The sequence below is a fragment of the Drosophila grimshawi genome, unplaced genomic scaffold (genome assembly GCF_018153295.1).
Source record: "Drosophila grimshawi isolate 15287-2541.00 unplaced genomic scaffold, ASM1815329v1 contig_44, whole genome shotgun sequence".
Lineage (NCBI taxonomy): Eukaryota > Metazoa > Arthropoda > Insecta > Diptera > Drosophilidae > Drosophila > Drosophila grimshawi.
This window is the reverse complement of record NW_025063240.1, coordinates 22,092,512-22,118,939: the sequence shown is the minus strand read 5'-3', so window position 1 is coordinate 22,118,939 and position 26,428 is coordinate 22,092,512. Positions and strand designations below refer to the sequence as shown.

The window sequence follows — 26,428 nt, the reverse complement described above, 5'->3', positions numbered from 1 at the left end:
CGATAGTTTTTGAATATTGAACGAAACCAGTTTTTCCTTTTAAATTGATCTTTTTTTTATTAAGTTTTATTTGATTCAATTAAGAGAATATATATAACATTGGACATATCTCAGGTATGTTTTGCTTGAGAGAATTTTGTAATTACTCCTGTTTTCGCTTGTTATTGGAAGTTTGCGATTCTTTCACTTCCAAAACGTTACTTTCACTTTCGAGCTGATCCGTTAAAATTATGAAATCGCCATCGTTTCTACCAGCCAAGAACCGGTTTCCTTGCCCAGGGACCAGGTCGGGCACAATTGGAGCACCCATGCAAATTGGACAGTGGAATTGACTGAGATAGGTAAATTAAAATTTATTATTTATTTTATTAATAATAAGAGAAGCCACTTCTTACTTGACTTGTGTCATCGGGGGAGAATAAATCTTATATAAGCACATCAGACGATGGGCGACAAAGAGCAGGGGCAGAAAGAGGAGACTGCAGAGCAATATCCCAACCCAATATCCATTCTGAAAATATGGATTGTTAGATTATATATATATATATGATATATGATATGATCTAGACTCACAATTGGATCGATCAGATGTCTGCAGATGTGATCGACACCACGATCATAGATATAGGCGAGGGGTTTGCATCTGCCGACTTCTGTGTTTGTCTCGTCTATAACCATTTCGAAATAGTCATCGATCTGAAAATTCACATATCGGGTCAGGTTGTCAAGTAGCTCCTCCATAAACTGATCGCCACGAGATATGATAAACTCTTCCGATCGGACTACCGCCTCAAGCAGTACATGAATTGAATCGCCAAAATTATGATTATTATACAAGATGAGATCATCGATTTCACTTAGTTTTGGCTTCATGGCATCCTGCACCGCGTCGATTTTCAATACGTACTCCTTGTGATAGAGTTCAAGCATTGCGGCAGCATCCAAGAGGGCCTGCCTTGTATGGTGATGGCCACCCCAATTGGTCAACAATTCCGATGACAAATTTCTCATCTTGCTGGCCAGCAGGATCAATGGGGTAGATGTGAGTTGGGTGCACATATGCTTCAGATAGTTAACGCTGTGATAGGGCGCCAGAGTGCCGCTATATGTTTTGATAATATCGCTTTTCTCCTCCACCGTTAATAGCGTCAAGTTCACAAAAGGTTGCACAAATGCGTTCGTGCCAGCAGTGCTCAGTATCTTGATCGATGCCAAATCGCGTATATCGTACACATTATTCTCGAGGAGCACATCGAATATCGATTGATCCTCCCCGCATGACTCCATCGCATAGGACATTGGCAACGGTCCCGTTTCCTTATCTTTGTCCGCTTGGTCACTTAGATGCGACATATAATGAGGCACATCGATTGCCGCATCCAGCTGACGGAATAATTCAATCTTCTGCTGATCTCGCGTCGGGACACAGGCTCCTTGGTATGTGATCAGACCCAGCATAAAATAGAACAATCCAATTAATGTTAAGAATGAGAGCACGCAGAATATCAAAAGGATTACGCTGTAAAATAAAGAGAGAGAGAGATCTTAAGTAGTAACGAGCAGAGAGAGAGAGGGAGAGAGGTGAGATGAGCTCTAAATTCAACTTCACCTCCCACTAAAGCTGAGTGGGAGAATATGAAAAGCTGAATTAGCAATGCATTCGTCCACAAGTGTGTGTATGTTGGTGTTGCATTGTTCTACTGTGTAATTTGAAACGCTTGGTCAACAAATAACACTTCCAGTTCCAGTGCAATGGAATCTATTTTGTTTCTCTCGAGTGGAATGTTACCCAGCAGCGAACTAGTGGATGACCTTTCATTACCGAATGCATTCTGTACGCATACAATGTAATTCATTATTAGTAATGCTCTTGTGTGGAGAGTTGCACGCTGGAGCTTCTAAGTTAAGCACATTATTAAATATAAGTACTAAATTCACTTACAGCAATAAGCAAAAGGCCGCTGTTCGTTTGCTTATGCAACAACCCAATATTAAGGCAGCCAGCGAGAGGAATATGATCTGAAACAAGATCAGGAGAAAATGAGATGATTACAGTAAAAATAATGCTTATACTCACCACTGCTAAAATAACACAGGCAATAAAGTTGATTCGGCTGCGATTAACGGCATATTCCTTGTATAGCTGCTCCAAGGATCTCGTGATGCGGGTTGCGCTGAAAAAGATATCACTGACGACCTCTTCGATGATGATGCCAATGATAGCGGCTTGATTTAGCATCGTGTCACGTCCTTTCTCTAGGTCCTTAATGATGGCCGGTGCTAGAACGTCCATCTCAGCGACTATGACATCTTTGATGTCCTGCAGCCGAAGCAAAGCGTCTCTGATCATCGCATCACGTTTCTGTTCAACTACCTCGTGCATGGACTCCGCAATCTTAACGCTATCGGGCAACTATTCAACAACAAAAAAAGAAAGAAAGAAGCCAAGTGAGAAGGGGAAGGTTCCCATTGATCTAGGGGACAGATTGAACTTACCAGATCGAGATGTAGGCATTTCATGGTATCAATCGTCATCAACCAATCGAATCGCAAGAAGTTTTTGCATTTCCAATGCGAACACAGAGTACAGGCATACAGAATGTCACGCTTCATGCCACGAATCGCTGCGAATATCAAATATTCAGTGAAAAAGACTAGTCGAGTCGAGACAAGTTTTCAAGTTTTAATGTAAGCTCGAAGATCGGATAAGAATTTATATTTGTTGGAGCATAATTTGTTATTTATTATTTCATAGTTACCGTCTCGCAGTTGAGAGTTGAGAAATATCCATTCCTTCACTAGAGCGCTGACCTCCATCATTAGCTTATGGGCTTGTGGCATATTCTTGAAAATGCGTTCTAGTTCCTCGAGAGCGTTCGACTCCGATGCATTCCCCAGATCCATAAATATGTGAGTATCCGCCTCTGCCAAAAGAATAAGAAAAAATGTATTTATCAACAAGTAGATAAGAAAAGTATTTGTACCGTTTAGCAAAGCGATTACGTGATTCATCATCTCCTCGTAGTTGCGGCTAAGCAAATGATAGATATGATTTTTGATGTCCTTCAAGAAGGTGCAAATGTCCTCGGCGATTCTTCGTAACGAATTTGATGATTTGGCGGTGCCCTCGTCCAAGCTCTTGTTGGCCAAAAACGCAATAACAGTGCCAAGTCTATAAACCAACAGCTATTTATATATCTCTTATACACTTGTCGCACACTTACAGGATGAGGAGGATGAGCAGCAGCAGTAGCATGCCACACATGCAGCGTAGTTTGGCGTCCCGTTTACTATCGCAGGGCGGGCAACTTTGCGGACAACGGCGACAACAACAAAAGCAACAATACAACACACTGCACAAAGGAGTAAAAAAGGATGAATGTGAATCGTGAATTTGCTTGAAGTCAATTTTGGAGGTTACTCACGCAATAAATGGAATGATTATGATGAGGGCTAGCAGAAAACCAACCCAGAGCAGCAACAACGTATAGTCCCAGAGTAGATCTCGCCAATCATTCTCTTGAAACTTGGGTCCCAATTCCAAAGCATCCTCGCCCTTGACCACAATGTATCCTGGCGGCAGAGCGGGTTCGTTGGTCAGCGTGTTTTGGAACAGAAAATGGGTGAAATTGTAGACGGGTCTCAGGCCAAATTCCGTATATTTTTCCGGACTGCTATATACAGGGTTGGACACATAATCGGAAAATACGACAGCTGGCCAGTGAGCCTGACCCATCTCTTCATGGGGTGTTTCCGATTCGTAGAGGTCATCTGTGCGCAACTTTTCCACATCAATCCCAGGTGGTTCATTATTAAGTTCCACAGGAGCATCTGCATCTGCATCTGCATCAGCTACTTGCTCACTGCCTTCATCTTTTTTTTCTTGATCGATTTCATCTACTTTTACTGGAGCATCTTCATCCAGGGCCATAATTCTGCCGTTGATGGCCAGCACTAAGAGACCAATTAGTACCCATTTAGTTGGCCTGGTAATTGGATGCCGAGTTCGCTGCCTCTCGTTGAACTTTCCCATCCTATCTGTAAATCTGGCCTAAATTTCATTTCTTAACGTGGCTAACGAATTGCATCTAACATCAACCCGGTTCGGATCTGTGTTTTAAAAGTGTTTCGTGTGCGTTTTTAGTGTTACGGTGCTTTAGATGTGTGCAATTGTGTTGTGACAAATATTTAACACATTTACAGATAAATCAAAGGGCAGGTGTTGAACATTGTCAATCATATTTTCTATATTGAAGAAAGGCTCTTTTATATAATTTGATTGCATTTACAAATTTACAATTATCATGACAAAGTCCTATGTAAAATATGTTTAGTCTTCGACTTGCGACTTTTCTTCTACTATTCCTTTTTTGGCTTTGTCGGCGGTTCCGGATGGAATCTGACGCCGAGTGTGTCTTTGGCAGCATTAGAGCCGCTGGCAGCAGCAGCATTAGCTCCTGCCTGTGGCACACTGTCAACTGAACGTGCAACGCCGCCATCCGTTCGATGGAAAGCTCCTGTCTGCTGGCCCCCAGTACAGACCATAATCGGTGGCGGCACATATGCAGCACCAGTGCAAGTGGGACAGCTGCGCATAAATGGATAAAAGCATAAAAGTTTATTAGTTGTGGATTAAGAGCAGTAAATTGTACTCATTGTAAATGCACTCACCCTCCCTCTGGGACAACAACGACTACGGGCAGAATTGCGGCGTGCATTCGCTTCCACAGACACATCAGCTTGTGGGCAACAATCAGGATGGGCAGCAGCAGCAGGGCGGCAAGCAACATGCCGACCCAGAAACCGTTCTGTAAATTATAAAACGAGTTAAGTTCCAAGCGAAAAATTCATAAATACATCTCTCTTTTATCAGAGAGCAAAAAATTGCACTGCAAAATGAATATTTGTATTGTCTGTAAAAGGAATATTTGTCTTAATTAATGCCTAGACAGAATAGCTAGGTATGCAATAGATATGTGAGGTGAAATTATAGTTCTCAAAAGAAAGGAGATACTAGAGATCATTTCCATACTCGAAAGCTGACAGATTTTATTATGGTACTTTAACTCACCATTGGATCGACGAGGCGGTAACAGATTAGATCAACGCCACGATAATAGATGTAGGCGAGGGGGGTGCAGTGTCCGACATCTTCGTTGCAGCGGCGAACCAGGTCATGAAGAAACTGATCGATCTGCTCGTTAACCACATCGGTCAGATTGGCACCCAACGCATTGACGAATTCCTTGCCGTTTTCCCTGATGAAGATCTCCGAGCGTTGCACCGCACTCAACAGCACTTCGATGGAGTCACTATAATCGCGATTCTCATAGAGAATCAGCTCATCGATTTGAATGAGATTTTGCTTCATCTTGTCCATGATGTTCCGTATTTTCTCAGTCCACTCCTTGTTGTAGGTATCAAATTGAAGGGCCTCATTCGATAGCGAATAGCGACCGTATTTATTCCAATAGTCCCAATCCGGATCATAGTAGATATTATCCCGCACCGTTCGCAGACCGGCAGATAATGTGTCCAAATTGGGTGTGAGAGGTCTGCACATATTCTCAATATATAAAACGCTGTGATATGGACCCAAATCACCGGCACCTGTGCCATTCAATTGGGTTAGCTCCTCTTCGGTTAGGAGGAACACCTCCACAGATCCTCATCAAACATCTCTTCCTTTTGCTCCTCGTCCGTCTTTTGGCTCATGATCATAATATTTGTCAGATCCTCAGCATCGTACAGATTGTTCACCAGCAACAGATCAAAGATCGACTGATTCGCCATGCAACCTTTGATGGCCGTCGACATACGCAACGCCGGCTGCGACTTTTCGCCCTTTATCTGTGGCAGAAAGTGCCTCAGATTGATGGCTGCGTCCAGTTCGCGAAACATGGCATTGCCACCCTGATCTCGGAGTGGAGCACAGGCGCCCTGATACGTCACCATGCCCAGCACAAAGTAGAACAATCCAAGGAGCACACAAAACGAGAAGATGCAGAATATAAAGATGATGGCGCTACAAATACAAAATTGTTATTATAGGATTATCGTATATATATATATGTATATATCTTTTATACTTACATTAACAAACATGTGGCGCCAACTGCCAGTCTGCCACAGCAACTGCAGATCAGCGCAACTATCACAATAATTGCAACCTGCAGTGAATAAACATTTATTTACATTTGTTATAACCATATACTTTTTTCCTGAGTGTACTACTTACCGTTATAATCAATATAGAGGCAAAGGCATTGACATAGCTGCGACCGGAGCCGAACTTTTCGTAAACATCCTCAAAGGATTGCGTAGAGCGTAAGGTCCTCATATGTATGTCACTGATGACCTTATCGATGAGGGTGCGTATCTGACCGGACCGGGTCTCAAACTCCTTCCGTCCCTTGGTCACATCGCGCACCAGCGGCGGAATGACCTGTTGCAGGACCGTATGGATTTTGACGCCAATCTCCTGAAAACGCTGCAGCGCCTTTTTGGGTATCTCAACGTTTTGCATCTCCAGGATTATACTCCGCATGCCATCCACAAATACAGTCGTGTTCGGCATCTGAAACAAACAAAACATTTCCATGAGATAATTATAATAGTGATTTTATATAATATGCCGTTATCGAAGATTAATCAAGCTAGATTGTGAGCCAGGAGATTATCTATTTATGCTTTATGAAGATGGCGACAAATCCCTACTCACCTTATCCAGATGCAGGCAGGGAGAGGCATCAACGAACTCCATCGCTGAGTTCCTTAGGAAACTCTGGCACTTTTCATGGCTAATCAAATTGGCGCAGGCATAGTTCACATCCCGCTTGGCGCCACGGACACCTGCCACAGAAATGTTACATAAATATATTAAATAAATCATGATTAATTCAATAATTAAGAGATCATTTTACCGTCTCGCAGCTGAGTGCCATAGAAACGCAAATCCTTCTCCAGTTTGTCCACCCGTCTCATCAACACTGTGGCTTCCTTCATGTTATCCATGATGCGTTCCAATTGCTCGATGGCATTTGCCTCGGAGACATCGGCCAAGTCCAAGAATATATGCAAATGAGCATCTAAAAAAGAGTTTTCATTAGCTAAAACCAACTGATTAACTAAGATAAGTGACTTACTAGTTAGCATATCATTGATATGAGCCTCTAGCTCCTCATAGTTGTGGATGAAGATGTGATGAATGTGATCGCTGACGTCCTTTAAAAAGCGACAAGTGTCCTCGGTACCACGCCTCACTGTAACTCGGGTGTCGTCCAGGCCACGATCCAGAGTTCGGTTCGATGTGAAGGCAATGATGGCGCCAAGCCTGCAAAAAGGAAGCAATCAATTCGACTCTACATCAACTAAAGTATCCAGTCAATAGATGATGTTACAGCATAAACAGGATGAGCAGCAGCAGGAGCATGCTGCAAACCATGTTGCGGCAGGAATCCTCTTTGGCCTGGCATGGCGGACATCCCTTCTTGCAACGACGACAGCAACAGAAGCAACAATAACACACACTAAAAACAAGGATATCGGTTATTGCGGATCCTTCCTTGTGCCTTAATCGATCTACTCACCCAATGAACGGCATGAGAAATATGAGAAGCACCAGGAAGAAGACCCAAACTAAGGCCAGCCAATAATGTGCCAAGAGTGCGCTCCAATCGTTCTTCTCCACCTTGGGACCCAGGGCCAAAGTATCCCCATTCTTAACCGACAAATAGCCTGTAAATGATTCACTCAAAATTTGCGTTTGGATGGATGGAAATGCTTACCCGGCGGCAGGGCTGAATTACTGCTCACAAAGGCGTCGAATAGACAATGTGTGAAATTAAAGACGGGTGTGATTGCCCAACTGGAGCGATTCCTATCGGCGGAATAGTGCACTGTGGACGAGTACGGTGTCAAATCCACGGGTGGAAAATGCCTCTGGCCCAACTGTTCGTGGGTGGTGCCATGCCCCAACAGGTCTCCATCCCCTTCAACCAGAACAGGCTCAATCAATGCAAGCAGAACAATGAAATATCCAATGGCTATGAGATTAGCATGATGGCATCCACGTTTCCTGGCTCTGGTCTTGGCTGGATTATTGGTGCACATGTATGTATAAGCTATGCACATGAAATTTGGTTGGTTCAAAAAATTACACTTTAAAATTGTAACTACAAATTGTAAACTAACAAGTCAAAACTATTTAAAATATGTCAAAATTTAATAACAAAAATCACATTTGATGTGAGAGCAGAGGATATGTGATCATGATGATGATGAAGATGTTGTTGTTGATGATGTTCAAGTAAGCAAATTGTTCAGATTTCATCAAAACATAGTTTTATTTGATTTATTTTGTTACACAATTTTTTATTATAATTCTTGTTTGGTTTTAATTGCGCTCCTCTCTCTTTTTCAGCATTTGTTTTTCTTTTTTTCTTTCACTGCATCAAAAGTTAGTACATTTAGGTATTAATAAATATATATATATCAATATATATATATATTTAAATATACATATACTTGCATTTACAATCAGTTATCATCATCTATGTTAAATTAGTTAAAATGTACATTAGAAATTTGGTTTCATTTTTATATTTAACTGCATTACATTAATTGCGTTTCAAAATCAAAAATATATGTATATATAAATATTATTTGTTTTTAATGTCTACCATTATGTATACATATACATATACATATATATATATATGTATATATCGAAAGTTCTGAAACTTTGCACCCTGATAGCACGTGCAAACACTTTATACAACTACTTAGTAATATACACATACGCACTTGCTTATCTTGATCTTGTTTTTATCTTTTCTTTCTTTTTGTTTTTGTTTTGCTAAGCCTTGATAGTTAAAAAACAATATTATTTCTGGATTTTGCTTGATTATCAAAATAAAACTATTACACACAGTTTACAGTTTACAGTTTTAGCATTATTAATACATTACACGTTAGCGACAAGTGCAACGCCCGATTTAGTATCCCATTTGTGACATTTTCAGTTTGACTCTTAGTTCCTCAGATCACTACAATTTGCAAAGATAAAGCTTACTAATTCAGTTAATTCTAATTCATAATTATAATTTGCATTTAGTTTCATTTTCTTTTTCTTTTTGTTTTTTAACAAATCTGCAATACTTTTAGCATGATAAATGATTTCGATAGTCCGATAAAAATCTTGTGCTGCTCTTCAGAACAAAACAAATAATAAGAAATATATCATTTTTGTTTATTATTTTTTTTTTGGCAGTTTTCCGTTGGTGCATAAATAAAAAGAATTCGTTAAGCTCAACACTCGTTTTGCTTGTTGCTCTCTCTATCCCTGTCTCTCTCTGTGATGTGACAAAAATGATTAAAATTATTATTAATTGTATCTTTGATTGAGGCAAAAGTTCGGATAGTCCGTGTATATAATAAATAGGTCATAACTGAATTATGAAATGAATTATAAACGATAAACAAATGCGAATCACAAACTGCAAACGGCAAGTAAATAATATAACAGCATCTTTTGTTTGTTTTTCTAGTAGAATCCTAACTTAGCGCTGGATGTGTGGTTGTTTGTGTGTTTGCCGTTAAAAACTAAAGCGAAACTAGATACAGCATCTGTTACTAAATTACTAAATTTGTATATTATTGGGCTTAGTGGGCATGGGCGTGGTTGTGGGCATGTCGAACTACAGCTGCGCCAGCGAATCGGATCGAATGAGCGGCGCCAAAGAGCTGGGCACCTTGTGTCCTGTCTCAATCTCGTACTGCACATCGAGCGAGGCACCTGCGTCAATGCATAAAAAAGAACATTTGTAAATTTCTGCTTTTATATTGCTAATACACGACAATATCTCAAGTGTTTACAACACGCCCACTCTACTGAGGCTCTCCCTTACGTTTCTTTTCCAGCGACGTCTGCGAACCCTGCTCGGGTATGAAAGCGGCCACGATAATCGCACAGAATACGCACAGCGCACCAAAAACGAAGGGCGGCCCCGGCACATGCATCGATATCTTTTCCACATTCGTCGCATGACTCTTGCTCACCACGGCGCTGTGCTCACTGTTCAGGTCCACATTGAACAGATAGAAGACGATGCCAAAGACGGCGGGTCCCAAGCCATTGCACAGCCCCCGCATCCCAGTGATCATGCCCTGAACAGCACCTGTCAAATTCACATGAGTTAAATAAGTCTACAAACAAGTGTAATCGACGTGATAGCTTCACTTACCTTGACTTTCAGGCGCGGCATAAAGTGAGACAAATGCGCTGATTGCTGGATACGTAATTGAACCCAAGGCAGCCACAACTCCAGCTGACCACATCATCCTGGACAAAAGCGAGATTCGTTAGAAATGAATCAAACTCTGATTGTGAAGGTGTAAGAGTATAATGGCTTTGTGCTTACCACTTTTCACTGCCCAGGCCATACCAAAGCAGTTGAATCATCTCCAGGGCTAGGCCCATAATGATGGTGCGCTTGGCGCCAAAGACTCTGCAAGAACACAGATTAGTGGGGATTACAAATAGATCAAGAATGCTTAGGGAAGTTGCTCACTTCATAAATGAACCCAGCGTTACTTGGACAGTGATGCTGAGTATGCCCACAACGGCTATAAATATGGAGACCTCAACATAGTTGAAGCCCATCTTGAGCTTGAGGTAGACAAACATGCAGGAATACTCGCCGGCCTCGGGCAGATAGGATAACAGCACGGTGAGGCACAGCATCAAGACGGTCTTGTCCGTGCCCACTCTTCGCAGTGCCTGAAATTCAAATATATAATTAATGATTACAAATAATTAGTGTGCTGATCACTGGATGACCTACCAGGAAGGGATCTGCCTGCTCCCAACTGATGGGCGCACCCCACGTCGCTGGTCGCATCTTCTCCGACAGGCTCTCCGGCACAGCGACTAGAATGAAGAATACATCGAGCAACGCAATCGCTGTGGACAACGCCACAACCAGTGTGTCACCATACATGTCCATCAGGGCATTGCCCAGGGCCGGTGAGATGACCAGACTCGCTGCAAATGTGGCCGAGGCAAGGCCGTATGCCTTGGAGCGCTCTTCCGGCGTTGTCACATCGGCCACGTACGCAAACACCACCGAGAAGGTGACGGCAAAAGCGCCACTAATTGAGATCAGGGCAAAGAACCACCATGTATTTATGCACATCAGCGGTATGGGCATACATGTGAAGAATACTGTTACTAATAGGAAGAATTTACGTCCCCAGATGTCGGAGAGGGCGCCAATCAGTGGCGCCGACAGGAATGACAGTATGCCCTTGATGCCCATCACCAGGCCGTTCATCAGGAACGTGTGATCCGGAAATGTACGATTTAGTGTCTGCAAAAAGGTTCATATATCATTATATTATATCTATCTATATATGGTATTTACTTACCGATATAATGGGCATCGTGAGCAGACCCCAGGCGAAGAACTCTAAAAATATCACAACTAGCGCATGATGAACACTCGGCTCGCCAATTCCCGAACTCTGTTGAGTGGTGTCAAATAATTATAACATATGTCAATAAGAAAAATATTCATCAATATATGAGAAATTAGACTTATTGTTTCGAACTTGCAGCAATTAGCATCGCCTCTTTTTAATAAATCTAAGAACTTTTCTATTTATTGTTTCTTGAAACTTTTGTTTCGAGCTGTTTTTTAAGTAGCCTTAGAAATTGATCTTTAGTTACTATAAACTTAAAACTAATTATATTTGAAATACTCTTGCTTAGGCAATGTATGTCCTTAATGTATATATCTATTTATATATATTTTGGGATAGCAAACGACTAATTTAGTAAAACTAATACCCAGTTCTGGATACTTATTATTTTACATATATATGGAATACCTTATTAGATTATCATTAAAATATATAAAAATGCAAGTCTTATTTATATTAGCTTCTATTTGAAAGTACTTTTTTTTCAAATTTTCGATAAACCCATTAAATTTATTCATAGCCACTCGTCAACTATAATCAATTATTTGTAGGAAAGAAAAAAAGAAGTATATTCCTGAATTGAAACCATGTCATGATAACTAATTGACTGGCTGAATTTATCGAATTCAACTATCTAGCAATCTAATAAATGAAATCACTCAAAAAACAACACAAAATTCGAAAACACATGTGGAGACCAGAACTGGGGTGAGGCAGGCAATTGATTTAATTGCGCGCCGATCAATTAAATGTGTGCAACAAATGGCAAACCTTGCAACAGCAGATGCGACAGAGGACGCGTATCCATTCGAAGCAGCGATTGCGTTTGGGTCGCTCTGCTGACGCTGGAGCACCATTTGGAGTCGCTTGTGAACGCATCGAGATGTACGAGGCGGATGAGAGGGTGCGTCTATGGGTGCCACCGGCTGCTGATCGGCTGCTGCTGCTGCACCCGCCGGCAACGCCCTGACCACCACTTGCTGTCGCTGCTGTTGCCTGTGACAAGGCGGCGCTTGGACGTGCCGCATAACGCGATGACTGCAGGAGATTAGATGTTGTATTAGCTGCAGCTGCAACTGCTCCACTCTCGCTTACCGTCGGCACATTATCCGCATCTAGCTGACTGCTGCTTGCTGCTGCAATGATTGCATCCGGTTTCAGTTGACACTTCAACGGTGATCCGCTGATGGTATCCGCATCTGCCACATCGGCAACATCTGCTGTTGTTGGCGTTGAGCTGCTGCTGTGCGTGCTTTGCGTATCCGTCTGCTCACCCACATCCGACTCATCCTTGATATCCCGTCGCCGCTGTTGTTGTGGCACCTGCTCATCCAGCTGATAGCTGTTGCTGCTGTTACTGCTACTGCTGCTGCTGTCCGTTGTTGCTGTTGCTGCTGCTGTTTCCGTGAGCTGCTGCTGCTGCCGCTGGGCATGATTCAGCTCCTTACGCATCCTTCCTCTCCAACAAAATCGAAAATTCGATATCTCTGACTAATGCTCTCTCTCTCTCTCTATCTTTCCCTCTCCTTCTCCTGCTATTATCGTTGCTGCTGCTCTTCGTCTTTGTGGGCTAAGAGTTGTTGCTTTGGTTCGTCTAACGCACTTATTTCCATTGCCAGTTGAGTTTAATCTCTGGGCGTTAATCTCTAGAGGAACTTAGCACACACATAGGATCACAGATCAAACTCTTTTATCCAGTTTCCCGTTTCCCGTTTTCGGTTTCAACATTCAGTTTCTTCTCACTTTAATTGCACTCGTTTTGTTGTCAACGAAATTCTTTTATACTCCTTTCTCCGTTGCTTATCATCTATCTCTGCTGATCGCTTCTTCTGCTTCTTCTCACTGATTCTCATTGATCATCGCTGCTCCTCCTCGGTTCGGTTCGGTTCGCCTGAAGTTCAGTACAGTTTTCAGGCACTTTTTTGGCTGTAATTACAGTTTAGAATTTCTGCTCGCTCTTTACTTGCGTTTTGTTATTTTTTTTTCGATCGCTCGATTTGCTTTCAGCTAACCATTTTTTAATTGCAGTACTTGACGACCTCCTCCCCAAAATAATAAAAAAGAGTTTGGGAATTTCGCTTATAGACCACAAAAACTACAGTGTCACTACAGTTTTAACTACCTATTTTTACGACTTGTAACCAAGTTTTTCATTGGAGCTAAACAAAGTTTTTACTACCCATTAACCTCAACAATATGGCCACAAGACACAAAAATGTATGAAAACGATATTTAATATATGGCTTTTTATAGTTGTTTGCCTATTCATTTCTCATTAACACTAAACTTTGTTTTAAAATTTTATATTTTTAATAGAAATAATGTAGAGCTTAAAAACAAGAATTCTGTTGGTTTATTAATTTCGCAATAAAATTTTAAGCTTTAGAAACATTATTCAAAATATCTTTACGCGTTTTTTTTAACAAGTTATTTATAGTTAATACATTTTTGCTAATGACGCCGTCAAGTATGCAATAAAATTAAGTAATTTAATGTTAATATTGAGTTTACGAGTCGTTAAAAGCCAATTTGCCCAATGCGTTATTTGTTGTTAGTTTTTGTTGTTGTTGCTGGTGTAGTTTTAGCACTAGCATGTTAATTGAGCATTGAAGACGCACTGCATCTAAAATTAGTACTCTATTTGCAATAAATTTATACATATATTGTATAAAGCTCAACACAGAGCAAAGCGTAAGCCAGGCAATGGAATCACAATCAAAATCAAATGGAATCGAGAGAGCTTTGCCTATTAAGCCAAGTCTGCTTATCGAGCAAGCATTCACACGTACTATTATTATTATTTATTTATTTTTTAAGGAATTGAACGAGAATAATTATCGAGAGTAGTCTTCCGCACACTTTTGGAACAACCCGAATTGATGAACGATTTCCAGCGAAGTAGAATATTGCGAAACAATATCAATAACGAAAATTTTGACCGTGCTACACAAAGATGTACTTCAAATTTTGACAATTGTGTTAAATTTCATACAACTCTGAATGCTAAACTTTTGTAATCATTATTTATTAGACTACAATATGAGTAAATATATATACATATATATATTTTGGGCCGAGAACACCGAAGCAAACTTCCGGCAACGTCTGCTTGCTTCAAATACGCGCCGACAACTGAGCGGAAGCAAAGAGAGCTTTCAAAGTTTGCAAATCAAAGCTAAGGAGAGAGGGAGAGCAGAAGAGAGGGAGAGCAGAAGAGAGGGAGAGCAGAAGAGAGAGAATGCGCAACGGGCTTTGCATGCAGAATAGACAACAACAAAAGTATTGTAGAGAGAGGTGGGCGATGTAATTTGATATATAAAAATAGCATTAGGCTTATGCTGAGCACTGCAAAATGAAAAATCCCCTCTGCGAACTGTGTTGATGATGATGAATTTAAAGAGAGCGAAAATCATCAAAACTAACATTAGAACCCCGGCTATAACAGCAGCTAGACCAAATAGTTAACGAGCCGGCTCATAAAAGTGTTGACAAATGAATGTTGATTTAGATGAAAAAAAAAAAAAAAACAACGAGAAGCACAGTTAAATAATATAAAAATCGTGAATTCTGCAAAACATAAGCCATACAAAAATCAACTGACTCAAAAAATCATTAAAAAATGAATCATTTTGCGCATATAATCATAGCAACCCCATTGAGATCGTGTAGAAGAGAACCAAGCTGCGATCATCCTATTGCAACAATGGGGTCAAGTGCAAACACAGTAAACCAATGAAAACTGGCCAACTGTCTGTCAGTCACTCAGTCAGTCAGTTTTCAATGCAAAACCGGGTTAAACTAACAAAAAAAATGAAAAAGAATTACGTGACACGAGTGCAACAATTGAGATAAGAGAACTGTCTGAGATATCTATTTTTATGCTCGTTATCTGAGCTCCCGGAATGATATGTTTCTAATGAAAGCTCGGGTCGAGAGAGCTCGTCTAGAAAATACCCTGTGATGTAATGAGTAATGCAATGCACTTTTGGTTAGCGAAATCTGTCAATAATATTTGTACAGTTGATGATTAATGTGCCATTGTTGATTGTATATCAACAGGAAGACAATATCTTTACATTAGTGTCTTTTATTGCTATCGTAAACCGATTTCTATAGATATTCGCGAAATGTGAGCAGTTATCGACCAAATAAAATAAGCTTGATCTGATTGTGGGATGCGAGAACTTATACACCAAATTGTAAGTAGCTTTTATAGTCTCTGATATTGACTTGGTATCAACATGTAATAATACACAGCTAATTAACCGCAACAATACAAAAAATTAAGATCAAATCTATATTTGTGTTTAATTGTTGTCGAAAATTAAAAACTGTTGCAGCTGTCGCGCTACATTGAACAATATTATAAATTAGTTTTACTACAATATTGGAATCATAACAAATATGGAGAGACCTAAAGACAGACGACAGAAATAACTTTCATTTCTATAAGCCCTAATTTAACATAAAAACAGTGAGCTATTGATTGCTATATGATCTATGATTTAAATATTCAAGTGCTTTCAAGCTGCTCAACATGAAAACAAAAATGTTCACCTTTCGTTTGGATATTTCAATTTCCGAGTGAAGACTGTATATTTGTATTAGCACTTGTATGTATATTATTAGCACTTATTGGATTTCCTATCTAATTTGTTCTATTGTGGCAGCCGTATGAGCTAATAGCGCGGCCGTATAGTATATCCGGACGTACGTACGTAATGTCATCTATTTTACAGCACATTTATACTTAATTAATCTGCTGCCCAAGTCCGTTACACGTGTGTCGCCATCGTCATTCTCTCATACCCTGTAAACGGAGTGGGCAGCAAAACAGGCAAGACAGAATAAACTTTGTTAATGTATACAAATGAATGTTTTCCATTACTATTTGCTTTGTTAAAGAATATCGCAGGATGTTTATTATTATTTGTGTGGAACTTTATACACTGCGAGCTAGTTTCATGTATGGTGTACCCTTCTGAGCCCTTCTGAGCTTGATTGAGAACTCGTCCATTCTTGATTCTTACACAAATTCAAGAATTTTTGTCGGTTTGAGGGTTTATATCCTCCTGCTACTGATTGTAGCAACTAGTTTAGCTAGTTGACTTCTTGGTCCACAGAATTCTGTCAAGCGAGCGATGATTATTCTAAGTCTGTTCTACCTCACTCATATTACTTTCCTAAATCGTTTTGATTATAGCCGTCTAATATATATAAATATATTCTATATTTACTGCTTTCGACCTTAGATTAGAGCTGTCAATTTACCTGTTTTAGACCTGGTGCAACTTTGATTGTCTTTTCTCATCTCTCAGTTAACTGACAGCTTTTAATCTCTTTAGAAAAGTATGCTTAAAATCGCAATATATGTTTTTTATATTCTCTGCCACCGAGAGGGTAACTGAAAGTCGGCTAATCAAAACTTGCGTTAATTTTTGCATATGTCCGGCACACGCAAACCCAATGAAATGGCAAGCAAGAGTTTTGCCTGTCGTGGCAAGGTCAAATTTAGGCTTCTGTTCTGTTCTGCGGTCTGCTAAATAATTGATATGCAGAAGAGTGTGTTTTGGTCACCGAATTACCTACGACATGCTAGTAATTGTATTTCAAGTGAGTTAGTGAAATGGAAGCAGCCGTTCCTAAAAGTATGCAGCTGAAAATGTGACAAAATACAGTAACCAAAGTTGGCGCAGGGTGCCCAAAAAAAAAAGAAGCACACCAAGTGGCAAGCTAGCATTTCAAAAGGATTTGCACACTCAGACACAAAGTAAATTTACCAAAGGCATTTGGCAGCTGTCAGAGCTGTCTGTGGCCTAAGCCGAGGACTGCCCGAAATGTCACAGGTTTTTAATTAAAAATGAGTGTATTAAAAGCTTTCAAATTACTTAGTGGTTTTTTGTCAATCATTAGGCTTATATAAATGTAAAGAACAATTTTTGAAGAGCAGCAACAAAAATACAAATATAGAAAGCAACAGCCATTTAGGTTGTATATATTTACATAGATCTTGATGGCTCTTAGTAAAAACAATTACGGATATAAATACTTTCAATATGCTTCCTTACTCAAGGGTTAAATGGATCACAAACCCATTTCTCGCACAATTGGCCGACAAACTCAAGGTTAGATGAGTGCAGCAGCCGTTGCTTTTTTGCTCTTTGCTTTTGCTGTTGCCTTTTTTACTATTATTATTATTGCTTTTCTCCTCAAATTCAATTCAAAGCCATGACGACAGAGCCAATGGCAGATGCGACGTATACGTAATGCGACAGGAGCGAATTCAAAAGTGTATACAAAATTGTTTACACTGTTTTTGTTGAGTGTTTTGAATAATTTACAGACTATATTATAATAATAAGACCAACAATATAAGAATTGAGCATAGACTGCTAACGATATGGGTTTCTTCAGAACATTGATCTGAGAACCATTTAGAATTATTCCATTCTTGGTTGGCTTGCATTTTAAGGATGTTTATATTTTTCTATGATATTCAATTTTGGATTTAAGTGCAAATTAATTTTACAATGGAAGATTATACTCCTACTGTAAATAGATCTCTGAAGATATCTGGAGCCACAAAATAGTACTTAAAATGATTGACATGTTTTATTTTGAGTGTTTTGAGAATATCTCAATATTGAATATATTCCAATCAACAATAATTAATAATTTATGTCAGTTTCCATAAAGTATAAATCAAATTTAGCCTCTTGTCAAATTTTTTGGCAAGAATTTCGCTACTGTTACACACAGAAACACTTACAAACACACACACAACTTTTAGTGGCACGCGTGGCTGTCACAGCTTCGTTGTGCCGCCTTTCAGTATTAAAAATAGTTTTTGGTCGACAACATGGCCAGCGGCAAAGTGTCAAACTGCGATGCCAATGGCAGCTAGTAGCTACCAAAATTGCTGTTTGACTCGGGCCGAAAAAAGAAATAAAAGCTGGTAAAGCGAACCCAAGAGGTCACACATTTTCCATTTTTCCATGATGAATGTGCATTTTATTGATTTTACTGGGTCACTTAGATAATGGCAATTGCATTTGCCTTTTCCTTTCTCTCTTTCTCTATCTCTGTCCCTCTCTCTCTCTCTCTCTCTCTCTCTCTGGGTCCGTCTTTGTCTCTGTTGGCAGCCACATCAAATCAAATCATGACAGCAAGCCCCCAGTTGGAACGACAACGGGATGTCATCGTCATCAGCCAAGAAGACACAGAACTGACACTGTGACCATCTGATGTCGGCCTACGAGGCATCCTCAACACCATCCCCATCACCATGCCAATCCCCCTCCCCATGCCCATCATCATCATGTGGGGCATGACAAATGCCAAATGGCACATGAACTAAATACATTATGGTGGCCAAGTGCAAGGCAATAGCTTACATTTTAAATAAAATTCTCGTTGCACTCTCGTTGGGGTACTATAAATTTGTCAACTGCAGCTGAAATGCTTAAATGAATAAACATAAATATAATAAATATACTACGCTCCTTCGTTTTACAGAGCATTTGCAGGACACTGAAATGAATGAAAGTAATTGTAGCAATATCAGAATGATCTAAGAATGATCAGAGTGAGAGCTTATCATCTGCATAGCATCTACTACTTGCACTATATATATAATCGCATTTGAGTTTTGCTTTAACAATGAACTTTTTTATGGATGCCCTTGTAGACATGCATTTTAATGAAATTCTTACTGTTGATAGGCTATATCTTGGCAATTATGTCTTTTATTGCTATTGGAAATCGATTAATATAATAACATACAACTTAAATTCCAAAGCTTCTTTTATTCCTCTAGCCCTAGTCTCCTCAAGTCTCTGAAATCGGCTTGTGCTGTTTTGTGTGTAACTGGCAAGTTCAGAGGATGTAGGGCAAGGGTATTAAAACTTCGCCATTTCAAACTGAAGTATTTCTGTTTTTGTTTTACCAGTATTTGTTGTTTGGCTTGTTGCTGTTTTATTGATTAACAATGATGATGCAGCTAAATCACGAACTGACCTTGCATGCCAAACGCCCCAGCCCCAAACACGACATTTCAGTTCAGTTCATTTCGGTTCGCTTCGGTTCCAAAATAAAAAAAAGTGTTGACAATAATAATAATAAAAAAAAGAATGAAGTTCCGCTGCAGACAGATACGTGTAGATAGGCAGACAGACAGAGAGGTGTAGGCAGATAGGTTGGCTGGCAGTTAATTTGCATATATGAATTTTGGCAGGGCTGCCAAATAAACATAAAATAAACCGAAATGCACAACAAACGATTATCATATTGTAGCCAGAACTGAGAACTGAGGCCGGGTACTAAAAACTAAGGGAATTCCAATTCCTAATGCAGTCGCAAGCGCTAAATGCCGTTGCAGGGTGTGCCGGCTACAAAAAAAGAGGACACATTTTAGCCAAGTACAAAGCTTGCAGGCAAATATGACTCACCAGGAGGCAGGACATGAGTGGGTTTTCACATTATTGTTGAAGTGAATTGGAACTAAAGAATTTAAGCTATTCTAACAAATTTTGCTTGCTTTTTGATTGATGTGTAGCTAAGACTAGCTTAGAAGATCTTCAATTCTTATGCAATCATTTGTTGTATAAGTATTTGGGAATTTTAATATGTATATAGACTTCAAAACTAATTTTAAAAAGCCATAAAGGTGTAGAAAATATATATCGTAGGAGAAACTGAATCATTCATTGTGTGAAGTCTAAGATATATAGACAAAGAGACCCTTTCTTAAATTATTCAAGTCCCATATTTAATCTTGTAAGGTTCTTTTGAAGAACAATTAAAAGTGAAACCCAATTTAATTTTAGTAAGAAATTTAGTTGTAATTATTATTGAACTTTCTATTAAAATTAACGAATCTAAAGACTTAAAAACTCATTAAAAAAGCTATAGAACTGTTCTTTCATATATAATTATAGCTTGCAGTTCAGGGCACACAAGCAACAGAACAAAAGACAATAGCTTTTAGGAGCAGCAGCAGTTTGTGGGGGAGCGGAAGAGAATGCGGCATTGCGCATACGCCGCATTAGCCACAGAAGCTGCTGCTGTTTATGAACTGACAGACAGAGCCAGCAGCAGCAGCAGCAGCCCACGAACAATAGCGTCCAATGTGCCACAATTTATGGATGCCAGTTTGTGGTTATCTAACGAAATTTCATAAGACTTCTCCCAGCTCCTGCTCCTGCTGCTCCTTCCACATAATTGATTGGCCTGAACAGCGTTGTGTCCTTCCCACATATAACTAAAATGGGGGCATGTCAATCTCAAAAAATGGCTGCCACAAACAGAGCTCAACGTAAAAATGTCTTCCAGCAAAAGTTTGTTTTGTCTCTTTAACTAACTGCTTGAGAGTATATGTATGGTATATATATGCTAATGAATCGTTTCATTTCCATTGAGAAGAATGAAGCCTTCTTCTTTTTTCTCATCTCCTCTTTTTCATTGCGCCAAAAGTTTATTGAACTCTTCCGCCGTGGCACACGCGACTTTTCCCCCTGAGAAGTCGTAAAAAAGACCTAAGAAATGTGTAATATATGCAGTCGTCTGTCTAATGGGAATTGTTTTGTGACTGCTGATAGAAAATGACAGATATTTATTACACACAAAAGAAAAACAAGAAAAATAGAAAGAATTTTAGATGTTCATAAATTGCGTATACGACACGAGGAGCCAAAGGATTCCAAAATAAAAATAATTAATAATTTTAAATTAAAATTACTATATGGAAATGCTCTTTGGTTCCTTAAGCGAGTGAATTGAACGATGAATGGGAAGTGTGGGCTGGGCGGCTGTAATTGAAGGGGGAGGCGCATTTTATGAGCCATTTCGATTTGGTCATAAAAGAAGAAATGAGAAAAGTAAAACCTAAACACAAAATCATCAACAATGGAATACAAAGGCAGAGCAGAACAGGCAACGTGACACAGATGGATACACAATATGTATACTATATATGTATATATACACTTTATATACATACATATATACACAGAGTAAATATACAATAACAAGGGACTTTTAATGAACAAAGCTCGAAAAGCGATCGAAATGCGAAAATTATGCAAAAAACATTTGGATAGAACAAAACCCAAATGCTGGTCAAGGCAGTGAAAGTGTAGAAAGTGTGAGTAGAAAGAAAGTAAAAAAAAGGACGCGTGCAGCAGACGCAGGCATTGACAGAGTGGCAGAGAGGCAGCGAGTCGTGTGGTAAGTGGCAAGTGCTAAGCGCCTTGTGTGTTTGGGTGACCTTCTTCAAGGAAAACAGCACGAACGAAGCTCTGCTGTTCAGTGCGTGTCCTTAAATGTGTGTGTGTATATGTATATATTTATATATATATGTGGGTATCTGGCGACGTTCGGTCGTCGTCCAAAGTGGCAGACACGAGGAAACCAGCGTTGAAAGCATAAACAGCAGCAGACAGCAAAGAGTCAAATATAAGCAGCGGCAGCAGCTGCCACATCTAGAAAATCCACAACAACAACAACAACAAATTGAAGCATTTCCCACTCGTTAAGTACAGTTACAATGTTTTATTTAATTTTTCTTCTTTTTTTGCGTTATGTGGCAAACTGAAAGCAAGCTGCATTTAAGGCGAAGTCTTCCCAATTGCCACATGTAGCACTTACAGCAAATCTGCAGGTACACAACAGACACACACACACACTCATAATATATATATTTTCTTTTTTTTAATATAAGCACTTTTATACTGTTGTTATCGTTGAATTCGTTGAAATTTCACGCACGAACCGAGGCAACATTTGAAACTTAAACAAAACAAAACGTAAAATAAAAATCAACAAAAATTTGAACAATAATCCTTTGCTATATTTTTGTATATTTGTGGCGTTGGCGGCGACAACGACGAAGACGACGGCGATGATAACAAAAATGTGTGGCAGCGTTTCGAGCGAGCGTCGTGTTGTGCGCTTCTCCACATGCTGCTTCGTACTCACAGCTGGAGAAAAGCGTCTCGCTCAGTTTCGCCTCGTCTGGGCAAATAAAATGTACATTTCAAATATGACTCTGCCTCTTCTGCTGCTTCACACTCTTGCATGCAATTTTCGCATGTCACCGAAGAGCTTTTGAAAAGCTTTTTTTTGTGGTAATTATTTCGACTAAGTGGAAAATAGACATAATTATTGCTCGTAATTTGTAAACATGCATACAGAATGAAAAACTGGAAGGCAACAAAAATAAATATCCATAAAAATAGATTAACTTCTCCATTTGACTTTCACTGTCCCCACACACACAAACACACACACACACCAACACCCACACACACACTGTGACATATAAACAAAACCCACACACATTAAAGCTCAGCTTTGTTCTTATTTCACTTTCGTCTCTCGTCGCAAAAATTTGCTCCATAAACCTGCTTTCGCGTCTGCTGTAACAAATTTCCCATAATAATTTCCCATTTCGTGTTTACAGTTTGTTTGCACATTTCTGATTTATGTTGTTGTTGTTACTGTTGTTGTGGTTGTTTGTTCTGTTGCATGTTGCCTTTTCTGTGGGTGCACATTTCGTGCACGCGCACCCGACCACAAGAGAGAGAGAGATGAGAGCAAAAGCTTGAAGAGCTTTCATTTCGCTTTCCTTACAGCTTCTGCGCGTTCGAGTCGCGTTTTATGAATGAAAGCTTTGCGCAACGAAAAAAGCACCAAAAAAGGAAATATTTTCGGTTGATTTTCAACGAGTCTTGGCATAATGGAATCGCAAATGCCCTTGCAAAAGTTTTTAATTAAGTTAAAATTAAAAAGATAAGCTTTTTAAATAATTAACTGATTTTTATACACACATCATATTCAGCTATGTGAATTTAATGTTGGGTGTGGTGTTCAGGTTTAGCCTAAGATAACAAAACTTAATTGATTCCAATTCCGATTAATTTTTCATGGTATTTCCTGTTGAACAATAATATCCGTCGAAAGCTGCACCATAAATCACAAATCTCAATAATTAAGTTCAAGGCTGGTCGAAATTTGTGTATACAAAAGAAAAAGAAAAGAGTCATCAACTTAATCGGTTGTGAGCAAAAACTATTATTGGTCTATAGGGCGTATGCTTAATCTGACTTATTACACTGTGCTGCAAAGTAAACAAATTGTTAATTAATGGGAGTTGATTAAACAGCAGATTTTTGTTTTTACTTTGAAAATATTGTATTGTTTCAGCTGTTTTGTTGCACAGTGCTGCGACTTGTGTGGCGACAAGCTGGCTGCCCAGGCCTACCTTTAAGGTAAGCTACTAATTATCTTGGAAGTCATACTATGTATGTTACTCAAGATGTCGACGCATTAAATATGTATGGGTACACAGGGAAAAACATCGTCCTGAAAGGTTTTTATTTTTTGTTAGAAATAAAAAATTGCTTTTATAATAAAAATTATACATAAATTGTATTCAATTTTATAAATGAAACTTAGAAATGCAAACACAAGATTATACCCACAACCATATATTATAGAAATTTACTTTCTGACTGACCATTGGCGCCAAAAGTATGGCGATATTTTGTTCTGAGTGTAAAGAATGGAAAGCAAGGGAAATGTGGCAAGTTAAAGAGAAGTTGCCGGCGAGTGCTGTGTGACACATTTGCTGCTGTTCGCTATAATTATACGCCACACGACGAGCCCTCTGTAGAAGGGGGAAATTGCAAGTGGGAAATGGGTTTAGATTGTGATTAATGTAATATTTACACGCGCACGCTGTTTAAGCAGCTCTCTCTCTCTCTCTCTCTCTCTCTGTGTCTCTGTCTCATTAGTCGCACTTGTGACAAGTAGGCAAGCAAAAAGTTCAATGCACTACCAAATAAATACACTTAATACTCTATCGTGTTTTGAATATGGACTATAATAATCGTGAAGAAAAAAAAACAATAAAACCAAACATAAACAACAAAAAAACACAAAAGAACAGAACACAAACAGAAACTCACAAAACAGCTTTTCGTCGAAAGCGAAAGCCAAAAAAAAAAACAGCTAAATGAGAACCGAAAACGGAACGAGAGAACGAGTCTTTGGGGACAGTGTTGTTCTCCCCTCAGTGGAACAAGTGGTTGTTGCGAGAGGTCAACACTGGAATTGATTATGAAATTTGACACACATCGAGATCTGTCTCTCCCTCTCTCTCTCTCGTATGTGTTCACTTTTAATGCTGCTCGTTTGGGGAGCACAAGTTTTCCCATAAACTCATTATTCACAGTGCCCCATACAAATTAAAGACACGCAACTTTTGCTGATGTCAGCGAGACATGTTAATGACTAATAATGACTTAAACCAAGCAAACACTTCTTAATAATGAAATGTTTGGCAAATCCTTAATTAGAATTACGCTCGTTAGAATTAGAATGTTTATTGTATTAAATGTTACTTCTTTATTATGCTGCTTAAACATTTTTTATGGTTCTCAAATCTGTAATTAGAGTTACCTTCTCTAGAAACACCCAAATATATATTTCTAAATGTCTTTTATTATGCGCCTTATACGTTTTTCTTTTATTTATTGTATTAATTTATGTTATTCATTTTTACTTATTAATTTTCATTATTTTATTTTTTCTATTTATTTTTATTTATTTATTCTCTCTCTTGCCCTTGGTTAAGACGCAACAAGCTTTTCTCAGATAATATCGCCTGACTGCTGATGATAAGAAAATCGCCTGACACGAAAACCGAAAACATATGTATATATGTGTGCGTATTCAAGCAACAAGGTTCATAAATGTGCCATTTATTGGCCGCAATCACACTTATTGAAAATGACTAAATGACGCTTTGATTGAGGCTCTAAAGTCAACTCATAACTTATTATAATTTAATATTAGCCGACGAGTAAAGCACTTTGAATGATGATTCACGAAAAACGCACGCAATTTAAAATGAGCGAGCGCCAGCGATAGTGATAACAATGCATGTACAGTATTCAGTCGATATGAGCTCTTTTTTTTCTAACTTATCACTTATTATTATCAGTCAGTTAAAATTGTACAGGTTGTAAACTTTGACTGTAACTTAACTTTATAACTATAATAATAATAATAAAAATTATATATATAAGATCAATTTCACATTTCGCATAATATTTCAATAAATAGCATATTTAACATAAGATCCACAGTCTCTCATCGCATATATCATCCTCCTATTCTTAACAATTTCTATAGTCTGTCTAAAATAGGCGCTACTAATTTGCTGAAAAATTCGAAATTTCACATTTGATGACATTTAGCAACAGCAATTGGATATAGATTTTGTGTGGTTATAAAAATAACATATATTATAATTTATATGAGTCACACTTATATATTATAGCTGGATAATATAATAATAATAGATTTACTTCAAATATATGTGTCACACTTATTTATGACCAATTGTACTATAGTCCAAGATAACAACAAGTAGACTCTTCAAGTGTAGTTTTTAACGATAGTTTACTGTTCGTTGCTGTTGCTATCAGTCAGGCACATGTCTACTTGATTTGGGGAATTCAAGCTATTTAACATAATACATACATACATATATGTATAGCTATGTTATCATGTATGTATGTGTGTTTATGTAGCTTAGTACTTACGGTAAATATGCTGCTTTTGTGGGCTCGATTGCGTATGACAAGATTCGCCAAGGGTTTTTTCACATATATTTTGGGCATCTTGGATGGGAGTACGTGGCCCAAATATCGGCCGGAGTAACGTCAATTGTTTTTCGTGTGTGTTATATATGTATATATTAATATTTAATTAAGTCAGCCAGACAGTCAGACAGCCGCGTCGGCGGGGAGTAGGGGGGGATGTATGTTTTTTGTTTTTCTTTTCTTTTTTATTGAGCGTCGCAGCAACAATTTGCACACTTTACACACTTGTCGATTTATTTTTCTTTAATTGTTTATTTATTTATTAAGCCACAACGAGTTGT

At 38.9% G+C, this 26,428-nt stretch overlaps 4 protein-coding genes and 1 long non-coding RNA gene across 6 annotated transcripts; 1 reads left to right on the top strand and 4 right to left on the bottom strand.

Annotated features, from left to right (window-relative positions):
* Window positions 1-31: 31 nt before the first annotated feature.
* Window positions 32-4,179, bottom strand: LOC116806195 (prominin-like protein). The gene is made up of 10 exons (XM_032742337.1): window positions 3,426-4,179; window positions 3,225-3,353; window positions 2,985-3,172; window positions 2,760-2,924; window positions 2,497-2,624; window positions 2,078-2,413; window positions 1,943-2,019; window positions 574-1,519; window positions 396-511; window positions 32-332 (listed from the first exon to the last, which is right to left on the bottom strand). The coding sequence occupies exons 1-10, from the start codon at window positions 4,031-4,033 to the stop codon at window positions 143-145; spliced, it is 2,883 nt and encodes a 960-aa protein (XP_032598228.1). The 5' UTR covers window positions 4,034-4,179; the 3' UTR covers window positions 32-142.
* LOC116806198 lies at window positions 2,833-3,468 on the top strand. Its single transcript, XR_004365565.2, has 2 exons — window positions 2,833-2,910; window positions 2,992-3,468. It is a non-coding gene; the product is annotated as an uncharacterized LOC116806198 (long non-coding RNA).
* A 37-nt stretch (window positions 4,180-4,216) lies between the features above and the next one.
* LOC122322602 (prominin-like protein) lies at window positions 4,217-5,640 on the bottom strand. The gene is made up of 3 exons (XM_043215510.1): window positions 5,072-5,640; window positions 4,672-4,808; window positions 4,217-4,588 (listed from the first exon to the last, which is right to left on the bottom strand). Exons 1-3 carry the CDS (start codon window positions 5,561-5,563, stop codon window positions 4,360-4,362), a joined length of 858 nt encoding a protein of 285 aa, XP_043071445.1. The 5' UTR covers window positions 5,564-5,640; the 3' UTR covers window positions 4,217-4,359.
* On the bottom strand, window positions 5,579-8,182 carry LOC6558095 (prominin-like protein). The gene is made up of 9 exons (XM_032742344.2): window positions 7,788-8,182; window positions 7,590-7,737; window positions 7,401-7,529; window positions 7,146-7,333; window positions 6,924-7,088; window positions 6,722-6,852; window positions 6,239-6,577; window positions 6,094-6,170; window positions 5,579-6,025 (listed from the first exon to the last, which is right to left on the bottom strand). The coding sequence occupies exons 1-9, from the start codon at window positions 8,131-8,133 to the stop codon at window positions 5,644-5,646; spliced, it is 1,905 nt and encodes a 634-aa protein (XP_032598235.1). The 5' UTR covers window positions 8,134-8,182; the 3' UTR covers window positions 5,579-5,643.
* A 499-nt stretch (window positions 8,183-8,681) lies between these two features.
* LOC6558612 (hippocampus abundant transcript 1 protein) lies at window positions 8,682-26,350 on the bottom strand. Of its 2 annotated transcripts, XM_032736484.1 has the most exons (10): window positions 22,126-22,448; window positions 12,577-13,407; window positions 12,253-12,519; window positions 11,428-11,523; window positions 10,845-11,369; window positions 10,572-10,780; window positions 10,422-10,508; window positions 10,245-10,342; window positions 9,909-10,178; window positions 8,682-9,796 (listed from the first exon to the last, which is right to left on the bottom strand). In XM_032736484.1, the coding sequence occupies exons 2-10, from the start codon at window positions 12,931-12,933 to the stop codon at window positions 9,699-9,701; spliced, it is 2,007 nt and encodes a 668-aa protein (XP_032592375.1). In that variant the 5' UTR covers window positions 12,934-13,407; window positions 22,126-22,448; the 3' UTR covers window positions 8,682-9,698. The 2 variants fall into 2 exon arrangements, with proteins under 2 accessions (XP_032592375.1, XP_032592376.1); XM_032736485.2 differs by lacking the exons at window positions 12,253-12,519; window positions 12,577-13,407; window positions 22,126-22,448 and adding an exon at window positions 26,088-26,350 and having other exon boundaries at window positions 9,348-9,796.
* Window positions 26,351-26,428: the final 78 nt, after the last annotated feature.

Bases quoted from the DNA above. Each gene is read 5' to 3' on its own strand.
- LOC116806195 (XM_032742337.1), bottom strand. From the start codon at position 4,033: ATGGGAAAGTTCAACGAGAGGCAGCGAACTCGGCATCCAATTACCAGG. The intron at 2,625-2,759 runs GTAACTATGAAA...TGATATTCGCAG, and splicing joins CAACTCTCAACTGCGAGACG to CGATTCGTGGCATGAAGCGT. The intron at 1,520-1,942 runs GTAAGTGAATTT...TTTATTTTACAG, and splicing joins GCGGCCTTTTGCTTATTGCT to CGTAATCCTTTTGATATTCT.
- LOC122322602 (XM_043215510.1), bottom strand. From the start codon at position 5,563: ATGTGCAGACCTCTCACACCCAATTTGGACACATTATCTGCCGGTCTG. The intron at 4,809-5,071 runs GTGAGTTAAAGT...TATAATTTACAG, and splicing joins ACCGCCTCGTCGATCCAATG to AACGGTTTCTGGGTCGGCAT. The intron at 4,589-4,671 runs GTGAGTGCATTT...ATTTATGCGCAG, and splicing joins GTTGTTGTCCCAGAGGGAGG to CTGTCCCACTTGCACTGGTG.
- LOC6558095 (XM_032742344.2), bottom strand. From the start codon at position 8,133: ATGTGCATAGCTTATACATACATGTGCACCAATAATCCAGCCAAGACC. The intron at 6,578-6,721 runs GTGAGTAGGGAT...TGTTTGTTTCAG, and splicing joins CCTGCCTGCATCTGGATAAG to ATGCCGAACACGACTGTATT. The intron at 6,026-6,093 runs GTAAGTATAAAA...TTGTATTTGTAG, and splicing joins GGCGCCACATGTTTGTTAAT to CGCCATCATCTTTATATTCT.
- LOC6558612 (XM_032736484.1), bottom strand. From the start codon at position 12,933: ATGCGTAAGGAGCTGAATCATGCCCAGCGGCAGCAGCAGCAGCTCACG. The intron at 11,370-11,427 runs GTAAGTAAATAC...ACCTTTTTGCAG, and splicing joins TCACGATGCCCATTATATCG to ACACTAAATCGTACATTTCC. The intron at 9,797-9,908 runs GTAAGGGAGAGC...GCATTGACGCAG, and splicing joins GACGTCGCTGGAAAAGAAAC to GTGCCTCGCTCGATGTGCAG.